A 12589-nucleotide genomic window follows, 5' to 3' on the forward strand; every position below is an offset into this window, starting at 1 on the left:
TTTAGTATTCAGTTACTTCCTTACTGGCCTCCTGCCTGCCCAACTTAGTTTGTAGTATGTAGTTATTTGCCTGCCTATCTGCTGTCCTACTGTTTTATTCTTGAATAGGTAGGTAGGCGGTTGCCTGCAGAGTGCCAGATATGACTACTCTACGTCGTATTTTTTTTTGGTCTATTAATAGTAAGTTATCAGGGAATTAGGAAGGGAGGTTGTGAGGCTGGTTGGAAAGTAGAGAGGCAGGCAGGTAGGGAGGTAGGCAGGGAGGTAGGTAGGAGGGAGGCAGACAGGGAGGCAGGCAGGGAGGTAGGTAGGTAGGTAGGCAGGCAGGGAGGCAGGCAGGGAGGCTGGTAGGGAGGCAGGTAGGTAGGCAGGCAGGGAGGCAGGCAGGGAGGTAGGTAGGTAGGTAGGTAGGCAGGGAGGCAGGCAGGGAGGTAGGTAGGTAGGCAGGCAGGGAGGCCGGCAGGGAGGTAGGTAGGTAGGTCGGTAGGTAGGCAGGGAGGCAGGCAGGGAGGCAGGCAGGGAGGTAGGTAGGCAGGGAGGCAGGGAGGCAGGCAGGCAGGCAGGAGGCAGTGGGTAGGGGAGGCAGGCAGGAGGCAGGCAGGTAGTGGGCAGGGCAGGGGCAGGCAGGGAGGCAGGCAGGGAGGAAGGTAGGTAGGCAGGCAGGGAGGCAGGTAGGTAGGGAGGCAGGGAGGTAGGCAGGCAGGGAGGTAGGTAGGCAGGGTGGAGGGGAGGCAGGCAGGCAGGTAGGCAGGCAGGGGGGCAGGGAGGCAGGTGGGTGGGCAGGAGGCAGGGAGGAGGCAGGGAGGCAGGCGGTGGAGTGGGCAGGAGGCAGGGAGGTGGGAGGCAGGGCAGGGGGAGGCAGGAGGAGGCAGGGGGGAGGCAGGAGGCAGGGGCAGGTGGCAGGCAGGGAGGAGGCAGGCAGGGAGGCAGGAGGCAGGCAGGAGGAGGAGGCAGGCAGGGGAGGCAGGCAGGAGGGGTGGGGCAGGAGGCAGGCAGGAGGCAGGAGGGGGCAGGCAGGCAGGCAGGCAGGAGGCAGGGAGGCAGGCAGGGGAGGCAGGAGGAGGTGGGTGGGCAGGCAGGGAGGCAGGGAGGGAGGCAGGGAGGGGCAGGCAGGTGGTAGGAGGCAGGCAGGAGGCAGGCAGGGGAGGAGGCAGGCAGGCAGGGGAGGGCAGGAGGAGGCAGGGGGGTGGAGGAGGCAGGCAGGCAGGGCAGGAGGCAGGAGGTGGCAGGAGGGCAGGAGGAGGCGGAGGAGGGAGGAGGCAGGAGGCAGGCAGGGGAGGCAGGGAGGGGCAGGCAGGGGAGGCAGGCACAGGGGGCAGGGAGGGGAGGGAGGCAGGCAGGGAGGCAGGAGGTGAGGGAGGCAGGCAGGGGCAGGCAGGGAGGCAGGCAGGCAGGTAGGTGGGCAGGAGGCAGGCAGGAGGAGGGCAGGTGGAGGCAGTGGGAGGCAGGCAGGGAGGCAGGCAGGAGGTAGGCAGGGCAGGGGAGGCAGGGAGGTGGGTGGAGTGGGTGGGTGGGGGCAGGGGCAGGCAGGAGGCAGGTGGGCAGGCAGGGCAGGAGGCAGGCAGGTGGGTGGGTAGGGGGTGGGGCAGGGGCAGGCAGGGGCAGGCAGGGAGGGGCAGGCAGGGGCAGGGGAGGAGGGCAGGGAGGCAGGCAGGGGAGGGAGGCAGGGAGGCAGGAGGCAGGCAGGGGAGGCAGGAGGGCAGGGAGCAGGCAGGGGGCAGGCAGGAGGCAGGTGGAGGGAGGCAGGCAGAGGAGGCAGGCAGGAGGAGGGGAGGCAGGGCAGGCAGGAGGCAGGGAGGCAGGCAGGCAGGGAGGCAGGAGGGCTGGGTAGGCAGGCAGGGCAGGGGGGAGGCAGGCAGGGAGGTAGGCAGGCAGGTAGGCAGGCAGGGAGGCAGGGAGGCAGGCAGGGAGGCAGGCAGGCAGGAGGCAGGTGGGAGGCAGGAGGCAGGCAGGAGGTGGGTGGAGGCAGGCAGGCAGGGCAGGCAGGCAGGAGGCAGGCAGGGGGGAGGCAGGCAGGCAGGCAGGAGGTGGGGCAGGCAGGAGGCAGGCAGGCAGGGGGGTGGGTGGGCAGGTGGGCAGGCAGGCAGGGGAGGCAGGGGAGGCAGGCAGGCAGGAGGTGGGTGGGTGGGCAGGCAGGGAGGCAGGCAGGAGGCAGGCAGGGAGGCAGGGAGGCAGGCAGGGAGGCAGGTAGGCAGGCAGGGAGGCAGGAGGCAGGCAGGGGTGGGTGGGTGGGTGGGTGGGCAGGCAGGCAGGGGAGGCAGGGGAGGCAGGCAGGTGGGCAGGGAGGCAGGCAGGGAGGCAGGTGGGTGGAGGTGGGTGGGCAGGGAGGCAGGGCAGGGAGGCAGGCAGGAGGAGGCAGGGAGGCAGGCAGGAGGTGGGTAGGCAGGCAGGAGGTGGGTGGGCAGGCAGGAGGCAGGCAGGGGAGGCAGGCAGGTGGGTGGGCAGGCAGGCAGGAGGCAGGCAGGTAGGCAGGCAGGCAGGCAGGGAGGCAGGCAGGCAGGGAGGCAGGCAGGGAGGCAGGCAGGGAGGCAGGCAGGGAGGCAGGCAGGGAGGCAGGCAGGCAGGGAGGCAGGCAGGGAGGCAGGCAGGGAGGCAGGCAGGGAGGCAGGCAGGCAGGCAGGCAGGCAGGCAGGCAGGGAGGCAGGCAGGGAGGCAGGCAGGCAGGCAGGGAGGCAGGCAGGGAGGCAGGCAGGGAGGCAGGCAGGGAGGGAGGTAGGTAGGCAGGGAGGCAGGCAGGGAGGTAGGTAGGTAGGTAGGCAGGCAGGCAGGGAGGCAGGCAGGGAGGAAGGCAGGGAGGCAGGCAGGGAGGCAGGTGGGTGGGGTGGGCAGGTGGGAGGCAGGGGCAGGCAGGGGAGGCAGGGCAGGTGGGGGCAGGCAGGCAGGGAGGCAGGGGCAGGGAGGCAGGCAGGGAGGTAGGTAGGTAGGCAGGGAGGCAGGCAGGGAGGCAGGCAGGGAGGCAGGCAGGGAGGTAGGTAGGTAGGCAGGCAGGCAGGGAGGCAGGCAGGGAGGTAGGTAGGTAGGTAGGCAGGCAGGGAGGCAGGCAGGGAGGTAGGTAGGCAGGCAGGGAGGCAGGCAGGGAGGTAGGTAGGTAGGTAGGCAGGCAGGGAGGCAGGCAGGCAGGGAGGTAGGTAGGCAGGGAGGCAGGCAGGGAGGCAGGTAGGTAGGCAGGGAGGCAGGCAGGGAGGCAGGCAGGGAGGCAGGTAGGTAGGCAGGCAGGGAGGCAGGCAGGGAGGTAGGTAGGCAGGGAGGCAGGCAGGGAGGCAGGCAGGGAGGTGGGTGGGTGGGTGGGGAGGCAGGCAGGCAGGCAGGCAGGTGGGTAGGCAGGCAGGGAGGCAGGCAGGGAGGCAGGCAGGGAGGGAGGCAGGCAGGCAGGGAGGGAGGCAGGCAGGCAGGTGGGCAGGTGGGCAGGCAGGCAGGGAGGCAGGCAGGGGAGGCAGGCAGGGAGGAGGCAGGCAGGAGGCAGGTGGGTGGGCAGGCAGGAGGCAGGCAGGAGGAGGCAGGAGGCAGGTAGGTAGGCAGGCAGGGAGGCAGGCAGGAGGGAGGTGGGGGTAGGCAGGCAGGAGGCAGGCAGGGAGGTGGGTGGGTGGGCAGGCAGGCAGGAGGCAGGCAGGAGGGCAGGCAGGCAGGCAGGCAGGCAGGAGGCAGGGAGGAGGCAGGCAGGTGGGTGGGTGGGCAGGAGGCAGGGGAGGCAGGCAGGCAGGAGGCAGGCAGGGAGGTGGGTGGGTGGGCAGGCAGGCAGGGGAGGCAGGCAGGAGGCAGGCAGGGGAGGCAGGCAGGCAGGTGGGTGGGCAGGCAGGAGGAGGCAGGGGGGAGGCAGGCAGGGAGGCAGGCAGGGGAGGCAGGTGGAGGGGCAGGAGGCAGGCAGGGAGGCAGGCAGGAGGTGGGCAGGCAGGAGGCAGGCAGGGAGGCAGGCAGGAGGAGGCAGGCAGGTGGGCAGGCAGGAGGCAGGCAGGGAGGTGGGTGGGTGGGTGGGGCAGGGAGGCAGGCAGGGAGGGGTAGGCAGGCAGGCAGGCAGGGAGGCAGGCAGGGAGGTGGGTGGGCAGGCAGGCAGGCAGGAGGCAGGCAGGGAGGCAGGCAGGAGGCAGGCAGGCAGGGGAGGAGGTGGAGGTGGGTGGGCAGGGAGGCAGGCAGGGCAGGCAGGGGAGGCAGGGGAGGCAGGGGAGGCAGGAGGTGGGTGGCAGGTGGGTGGGCAGGCAGGCAGGAGGCAGGGAGGCAGGAGGTGGGTGGGTGGGCAGGCAGGCAGGGGAGGCAGGCAGGAGGCAGGCAGGAGGTAGGTGGGCAGGAGGCAGGGGAGGCGGGCAGGCAGGCAGGGGAGGCAGGGGAGGCAGGGGAGGCAGGCAGGGAGGTGGGTAGGTGGGTGGGCAGGCAGGGAGGCAGGCAGGGAGGTGGGTGAGGCAGGTGGGTGGGCAGGCAGGGGGCAGGGCAGGCAGGGGAGGTGGGTGGGTGGGTGGCAGAGGCAGGGGAGGCAGGGAGGTGGGCAGGGGAGGTGGGTGGGCAGGGGTGGGTGGGTGGGGGCAGGCAGGGAGGCAGGCAGGTGGGTGGGTGGGCAGGAGGCAGGCAGGCAGGGGAGGCAGGCAGGGAGGCAGGGGTGGGTGGGTGGGTAGGCAGGCAGGAGGCAGGCAGGAGGAGGTGGGTGGGTAGGCGGGCAGGGAGGCAGGCAGGCAGGTGGGCAGGCAGGGAGGCAGGCAGGCAGGCAGGGAGGCAGGCAGGAGGCAGGAGGCAGGGGGCAGGCAGGCAGGGGGGAGGCAGGGAGGCAGGCAGGTGGGCAGGCAGGGAGGCAGGAGGCAGGCAGGAGGCAGGGCAGGGAGGCAGGGAGGGGGCAGGCAGGCAGGCAGGAGGGCAGGCAGGCAGGGAGGCAGGCAGGCAGGCAGGCAGGGAGGTAGGCAGGCAGGCAGGCAGGGAGGCAGGCAGGGAGGCAGGCAGGGAGGTAGGTAGGTAGGCAGGCAGGCAGGGAGGCAGGCAGGGAGGCAGGCAGGCAGGGAGGCAGGCAGGGAGGCAGGCAGGGAGGGAGGCAGGCAGGGAGGCAGGCAGGGAGGCAGGCAGGGAGGTAGGTAGGTAGGTAGGCAGGCAGGGAGGCAGGCAGGGAGGCAGGCAGGGAGGCAGGCAGGGAGGTAGGTAGGTAGGTAGGTAGGCAGGTAGGTAGGCAGGCAGGGAGGCAGGGAGGTAGGTAGGCAGGTAGGCAGGCAGGCAGGTAGGCAGGTAGGCAGGCAGGGAGGCAGGCAGGGAGGCAGGCAGGGAGGCAGGCAGGGAGGCAGGCAGGGAGGCAGGCAGGGAGGCAGGCAGGCAGGGAGGCAGGCAGGGAGGCAGGCAGGGAGGCAGGCAGGGAGGCAGGCAGGGAGGCAGGCAGGGAGGCAGGCAGGGAGGTAGGTAGGCAGGCAGGGAGGCAGGCAGGGAGGCAGGCAGGGAGGTAGGTAGGTAGGTAGGCAGGGAGGCAGGCAGGGAGGCAGGCAGGGAGGCAGGCAGGGAGGTAGGTAGGTAGGCAGGCAGGGAGGCAGGCAGGGAGGCAGGCAGGTAGGTAGGCAGGCAGGGAGGCAGGGAGGCAGGCAGGGAGGTAGGTAGGTAGGTAGGCAGGCAGGGAGGCAGGGAGGCAGGGAGGTAGGTAGGTAGGTAGGCAGGCAGGGAGGCAGGCAGGGAGGCAGGCAGGGAGGTAGGTAGGTAGGTAGGTAGGGAGGCAGCTAGGTAGGTAGCTAGGTAGTCAGGGGGGCAAGGAGGCAGGCAGGTAGGGAAACAGTGACAGAGGGAATTACCCATTTGGTGTCTCATAAAGGAGATATTCAGTCACTCTTGGGAAATTATATTTTCTGCCTTTCCACAGTTATTTTTGTTTGTAGTTTCTTGCTGCCTGTCTCCATTTCTGCTCGTTTTTTACCACCCATTTCCCAGTTATCTGCCTGTCTCTTTCTGTAGATGTGGACGGCCCCGTGTCTGACATGTTGGTTTTCATATTGAAATTGATTTTCTTCTATATTTATGAATATGTGTTATGAGGCATAATATGAATTTGAGTGAATTTCCTGCAAGAATCATTATGACACACGTTGAAAAATACTAATTTAGATAATTCCTGGTTGATATGTTGGGGCAGACCAATAAATAAACTGTCCCATGGTCACATACATGTCCTAACAATTTCATATGATACCTGCCTCCCTACCTGTCTCCAAAGTTGTGGTTTCAGTCCTCCTAAAATGTTCATACTTTTGAGAAATATCCTGCAATTTTGTTTCCATTTTTTGCTATCAAAATTACTCATCGAGCTATTTTTTTTTCAGCTATACCGAGCCCTCAGCATGTGTTCAGATATACAGAGAGCGTGCGGCAGGCAGCGCCCCAGATGGGAGACGCCCCCCTTCCCTGGGCAGTTGAAGCAAACTCCCGAAGAGCCGGGCTACGTGCATTTACCTGGATACGGTCCCCAGAGCTGTGAACATGTTGGCACTGAATAAAAGTTACGTGTGTTGAATGTGTATGTTGAATGTTTTCATCCACTTGGAAATAAGGGTCCCAGCTTGCTTCCCCATATTACACATCAACCCCAATCAGGGTGAGAAATAAGACAAAGAGGCCAGTTACATGTGTCATGTGTACCGACACACATGGATAAATAGTGGGTGAGGCCGTGTCCTGGGCCTGGGAGGAACGATCAGGGCCCCTGAGGGGAAATGATTTGCTCTGTGCAAGCAGGGGATTGAGACGCGGCCTGTGAATCTGTCTGCCATCTGTCTGTCTGAATCCAAGGGTGAATATTTGTCCTTTTTCATATATCAGTTGTATGGGAATTAATCTGATCATAGAAGTAATAAATATACATTCATTCAAAATTCTTAAACAAATTTAGAAAATATTTATAACCCCATTAGTCAAATATAATAGGTGACAGCATTTTCATGTGGAGCTTTCCAATATTTTTCCACATGTACATATCCTTTAAAGACATTTGAGTCTATAGTCTATTATAGACCTCTGCCTTCCCCCTTTCTTTCCAGAATTTTAAAGGGGAACATAAATCCTGCTGGGATTATTGACTATGATGGATTTAACTAATTGCCTTCTTTTGGAGAGTTGGGTTGGTCCCTTTTTTTTTTTTTTTTTACTTTGACAAACTTTTTTATAAACATTTCTGTAGTTCATTCTTTGTGCTCAGCCATTGTTATATGCTTTGAATGAGGAATATTTTTACACTGAAAATATAGGCCATCGAGATTTCCCTTTCCACATTTACCATTTAATGTCCATTAAGGAAGACCAATGCCCTTTATTCAAGAAAAAAAGTTATCCTATGTTGAACTTGGCCTTGACAAAGGGATTGTCATGAAGCAAATGCCTGTTCTAGAGTGAGAAGGTGGGGTATGGCTGAGAGCGGCACCTGCCTGGCCTTTCCAGATTCACCTTAGAGGGTCCCAGGACCCTGGAAAAACCATTGGCTATTCCCATCCTTTGTTTCCCCACCCTAACGAGGGGGTGATGCTTAATTCTGTCTATCTATCCAAACCCTGGAGTGTAGGCTCTATAGTGTGAAGGTCACATTTGCCTCCTCCCGGAAACCTAAGGTACATAAACCAAATCTGTTTGGAAAAATAGACAGGATGCAAAGTTTCCATTTGCGAGGGATTGTGACAACACCTCTTTCTGTGTCCCAGGTGGCAGACCCACCAGTGCAGCCTTTCACAAGCTGAATGAGGCGCCAAATGACACCATCAAATCATTTCTCTCTTTGGTGCCATCACTTCTCCTCCTTATGCAGAGGAGAATCAGGGTGGCAGGGCAGAGGCGATACCAATGAAAACTTGAGCGTATGTAGGAAGTGCCTGAGTTTAGGTCTAAACCCCGAGCAAAATTTACAGACTTAAGTTTCTCTAATTTTCTATATGATTTCTAAAGTTTCTATAAGAAATATCACAGAAGAAAAAAAAAAGACAAACTCAAGAAACGGGAAGGTTTCATTAATATTCACTCACCTGGTCATAAGGATACAATTCATCATTGAGGGAAGAAAGAGATGGTACGTACCCAACAAACGAAGGAGGAGGAAAAGAACTCCCAGGGCGTAAGACTTGAGTTCAGGGCTGACTGTCCTACAAAGAGATGAGAGAAAGAGGACAAAGTGCTTACCCTTCCACTTTAATTAACAGACTCCAGAGCCCTTCCCCTCTGTCCATCAGAGCCATTCCTTATGGGGTTGGGGTTAGTTTTGTTTTGTTTTGTTTCTCCTGCTTTCCCTGACTACAGTCTGAAAAACATGGGCAACTGTATTGACAAGGTAAGTATTGAAGAACTGGAGCTCCGCTTGTCATTTGAAGGACAGAATGCAGATTTGGTCCCCAAAGTCTTCATTGAAAGACACCCTGTTTTGGCCGGGACAGGGAAGCGTCTTAGGCTGACACGTCGCACGTAAGGGGATATGTCAACTGGGTGGGCCATGCCCGCTAGTGCTTCCTTGTGCTGAGAATTCAGGGCGGCACGGCAGAGGTGACAGCAATGAAAACTTTGCCTCATTTAGGAAGTGCCCGAATTTAGGTCTAAACCCTGAGCAAAATGTATAGACTTCAAGTTTCTCTAATTTTCCATACAATTTCTAAAGTTTCTATAAGAAATAAACATTTTTGGCAAACACGCCCAAACCATGAAGACCTTTGTCATTCTCTGGTCACTCTGTGAAATCCACCAGACCAGCATGGTTTGACACCCTGGAATTTGTGAAATAAGCCATTCCTCTATCGCCAGTTTCAGTACCTTTCAAATTGGAAAGGGGGCACTTTCATAAACTCTGGGTTTTGTTCCGAGAGGGCTCCATCTCCCTGGAGCCCAGAACAGCCCGTTAGAATGATGGTGCAAGTTTTCTAGAACAATTTCAGAGTGTGCAACGTTTTCTGGGGAAACCACATCTGTTCGCTGGAGCCAGACACCTGTATGACAGCAACGGTCAGTTCTCTTTGGAATGTGCACGTTACAAACTCTAGGCTCTTCAGAGCTGTTCTTGGCTCCATGGTCCCAGTTTTCTTGTACATTCATCGGAAGGGACTGACTCAAAACACACACGAATCAAAGCCAATTCTCCTTATTCAGAAACCACGCTGGCACAGTGCACTTGAATAGTTATCACTTGAAATTGCATTTCCTTTTAGCTGTCATGTCACCAGGAATAAAGTGAGCAAGGTGCTAAGCGGTCCCTTCTTATCTTGTTGGGAAACTGGTCCCCACAGGAGGAAAAACCCTCAGATCTAGTTACTGAGCAATGGAGGGCTCAGGTCTGAACGTTACTGAAACTTCCGGGTAAAGCTAGGGACCGGACTTAAGCCCCACAACCTCCGAGCTGCCAGACCCCGGGAAAACTATTGAATCACCCTCGGAGCCTCTGTCTCCCCATCTGTAAGGGGGGAAGCTGATAAAGGTGTGAACACAGGACGTTCAAAGAGCCCAGCCCAGGCGCCTAAGGGGATCAGTGAGCCCATTCGCCTCCTTCAAGCTTGTTGGCAGGTGTGCTCTCGTCTGCTGTGGGCAAGGGTGAGGCTGGCACACCGCTGGGCTATGGCTACGGCTGTGCCCTTGTGCCTCCCTGGAACGTGTGTGATGGCAAAGTGCACGGGGATGGTGATGGCCCTTTCGACAGGCACGGGTGAGCCTGCGCGTCCATCCGGCCCAGGTGGAGAGGAGCCATGGACGGGCGCAGCCCAGGTCACTGAGGCCATCTGCTGCTGGTCTATTTAAAGGGAATCAAATTGTTCCTGAAAATCTCCCAGCGCTGTTGCTCAAGCTGAGATCTGGAAGGGAGTAAGATTTCGACTTTCTGAGTTTGGTCCTCCCGTCACAACTTTTTGCAGAGGAGTCACGGGGAGAGGAAAAAAGGGGACCTTTTTTCTGCCAATGGTTATGAGGGCCATTTTCCCTGTTTCTTGGTGCCTTCTGTGTGTGAACAGTACAATATAGCTTTATGGGAATTTCTAATACTGAGAAATAAACTACCAGCAATGCACCCACCCCAAACCTGTTCCTGAGATCTGATGGGTTCGGTCCATGCGCATGGTGTAGAATCACCCTGCGCGTATAATTTACATTCAGTAGTTCGTTTCATAAACACTTCCCACATGCTTGAGAACTGTCATGATCCCACTGAGCTGCGGAACTGTAACTCTACTCCAATTCAGGTTTTTCTGATATTATAGTTAACAGTGGAATAAAAATCTGTCTGCATTGAGCCTTTTTTTCTGGTAGAGAAGTGCTTCCTTAAGTGGCAAGAAGCAGGGTTCCTGCATAAAAAGACTGAGCGTTTTTATGACTTCTGACTGCCACTGCCATGTTGCTTCTTTGAAAGCAGCAACACCCTCTTCAATGCCACCGGCAATATGTGATTTCACCAGTTTTGCTACAGCCCTGCGAGCACTGGGTGTGAATTTTTAAAATATATTTTTCAAAGTTATTAAGGGTACAGTGGCAATTTGCTCTTGTACCCGTAATGGTTCCTGCACATTATCGGGGTTTTGCTAACGACCTTCTAGATACCATAAGTACTTCGTCTAAATTCCCTTCCTGGAAATGTGGCAGGAACAGCGAGGAGAAACCTTGCCCGAGAAACATGCCCACTCTGTGGCCGGACGGCGGCTGGACAGACTGGGGCTGGTCCACTGCCATCTTCATTTAACTCCAACCATGTGCTCTCTGAAAAACTCAGTGCAGGGCCACAGTCCCTTGCAAAATCACCCGTGGAGTCCACTGCGGGGAGGACAGGAACGTCCAGTTTTCTCCCTTGGGCCCTGCGCTCTAATCTCGGCGTGAGGTCCCTATTCCTGTAACTGATTCCTGGAAGCTGTAAGGCTCCTGTGGTGTCGGAAGTTCTGATCCCCAGGAGAGCTGCCTACGCACCACACTGGGTGGGAAGGGGGCGTGGGGAGGCTGGCCCTCGGGTCCCTGGGGACCTGGTAAGCGTACCTGATAAGGATGATGACCGAGGGCGTCTGTGCCATGGCTCCGATCATGCTGCACACACACATCACGCACAGGAAGGTGAGGAAGGCCTCTTGGCACCCGGGGCTGGGGCATTTTCCGGGAACCACAGTCGCGTTCTCAGGCGGGACGGTCGTGAGGCACGCACAGCCGGTGAGATTCTGAAAGGAAGCATTCAGCCCTGTTAACTGGGGGCATCTCCAGTCTCTAAATCCAAAAGCATCCATCAGCTAGTGCTGTCCCAGGCTCATTATGCATCCTGCAGCAGCCCATTAATTAGACCTGAAGAAACAGGTTAGCTTTTTAAAGAGGCTGCAAAACTCATGCAAATAAAGGAATATTTATGGGCAGCAGAGCTGGTTCCCTGGCTTCTTTCAATTCCCTGCTCAACGATTCCTCAGTAAGCTGCACCGTAGACAAATGTGTCCCCCCCTCCGACACAATTAGAGAGGAAATTGTGCTTCCATGATATGATAAAACATTGCCGAATTAACATTGTAATTACTTGCCAATTTGTCCTCTCTTTTATGCAGTTATAATTACGCTGAAGTGTATTAAAAGAAGTAAATCAGGTCACCTGCATATTGTTCCTGGTTCAGTGCCCAGTATGGCCCTTGGGACGGAGGGTCTGCACTGTCATGTAGGAAGTTGCTGCAATTGTGGGGCTGCAAGAGGGGGAGCTAATGGGCCGAGAAAGCCAAGAGGGCCAAGAGACGCCACGGAGCTTTGAGTGGTCGTGGGGTGCAGGCTAACGTCCAACAAGATACATTTACTGATATACGACCAGAGGGGGAAGAACAGGACTGTCTTCCATTTGATCTCCCCATGGCCTGTGGCCCAGCCGCCCTGTTCCCAAGCAGGGTTCCCCCTCACGCTCCAGGAACTTCTGACGGCCCAGGGAGCAGCAGGGGCCGGGAGAGGCAGTGCGGAGCAAGCGCCAAGCCAATTAAGGTTTGATAATAATTGTGCAGGGGGTCTTTAATGACTAGAAAATGAAAACAATCATAAATGACTCACTGCTTTTTTCTCTAGGGCTGCTCAGCTCTGAGAGAACAGCACGAGGCGAATCCCCCTTCCCAGGTCTCCTCCCAGGCCCTCTCCTCTGGCCCTCCTTCCTTTCCTTGTGTAAAGGGACCCATCACAGCATCCAGCGGGGGTTATGGCATCCCCCAAAAGGTGCTGAGGCTCTGCCCTGACGCCCAGAGACATCCTGGCTGTGCTTCAGAACCCGGCACTGGTATGTGCTCAGCTGAGCCAGCCTCCTCTGAGCCCAGCACTTCCCTCCACGAGGACACGCCACACCCCACCTCAGAGAAAGTGCTACGCCCTGTCAAGGGTGTGAGATGCCCTTTCTTTGGGCGTAGGGGATACAGCAGAGCACAGAGTGTCCTGGGCGTTGTGCTAAAGGAGCTGAGGGGACTCTGGTGCAGCAGGGGGTTTGTAGGCAAGATGTCCGAGTAGCTGGGAAGAACCACAGATGAGGGACATAGTTTCCTCTTTCTCCGGGCTCCTAACTGGAAGAGACGACTCCCTCCAACGGGGTGGCGTGGTACTGCCCCAAAGGAAAAAGCAGCAGAGGACGCCCTGCAGCTACTAACTGGGCATCTAAATGGGAGGCCCTACCCCTGCAAGGGCTCCGAGCAGTGGG

At 58.3% G+C, this 12589-nt stretch overlaps 1 protein-coding gene across 2 annotated transcripts in view; it reads right to left on the reverse strand.

Annotated features, from left to right (window-relative positions):
* Positions 1 to 12589, reverse strand: part of SLCO3A1 (solute carrier organic anion transporter family member 3A1) — a 262503-nt gene that overhangs the window by 24314 nt on the left and 225600 nt on the right. For both annotated transcript variants that reach the window (XM_019726695.2, XM_019726694.2), the window contains exons 8-9: positions 10927 to 11102; positions 8011 to 8075 (exon numbers count right to left, since the gene is read on the reverse strand). In XM_019726695.2, coding sequence (XP_019582254.1) covers positions 8011 to 8075; positions 10927 to 11102 — 241 coding nt within the window. The remainder of the gene's footprint in view (positions 1 to 8010; positions 8076 to 10926; positions 11103 to 12589) is intronic.

Source organism: Rhinolophus sinicus, linkage group LG13, assembly GCF_036562045.2.
Source record: "Rhinolophus sinicus isolate RSC01 linkage group LG13, ASM3656204v1, whole genome shotgun sequence".
In the NCBI taxonomy this organism is placed as follows: Eukaryota; Metazoa; Chordata; class Mammalia; order Chiroptera; family Rhinolophidae; genus Rhinolophus; species Rhinolophus sinicus.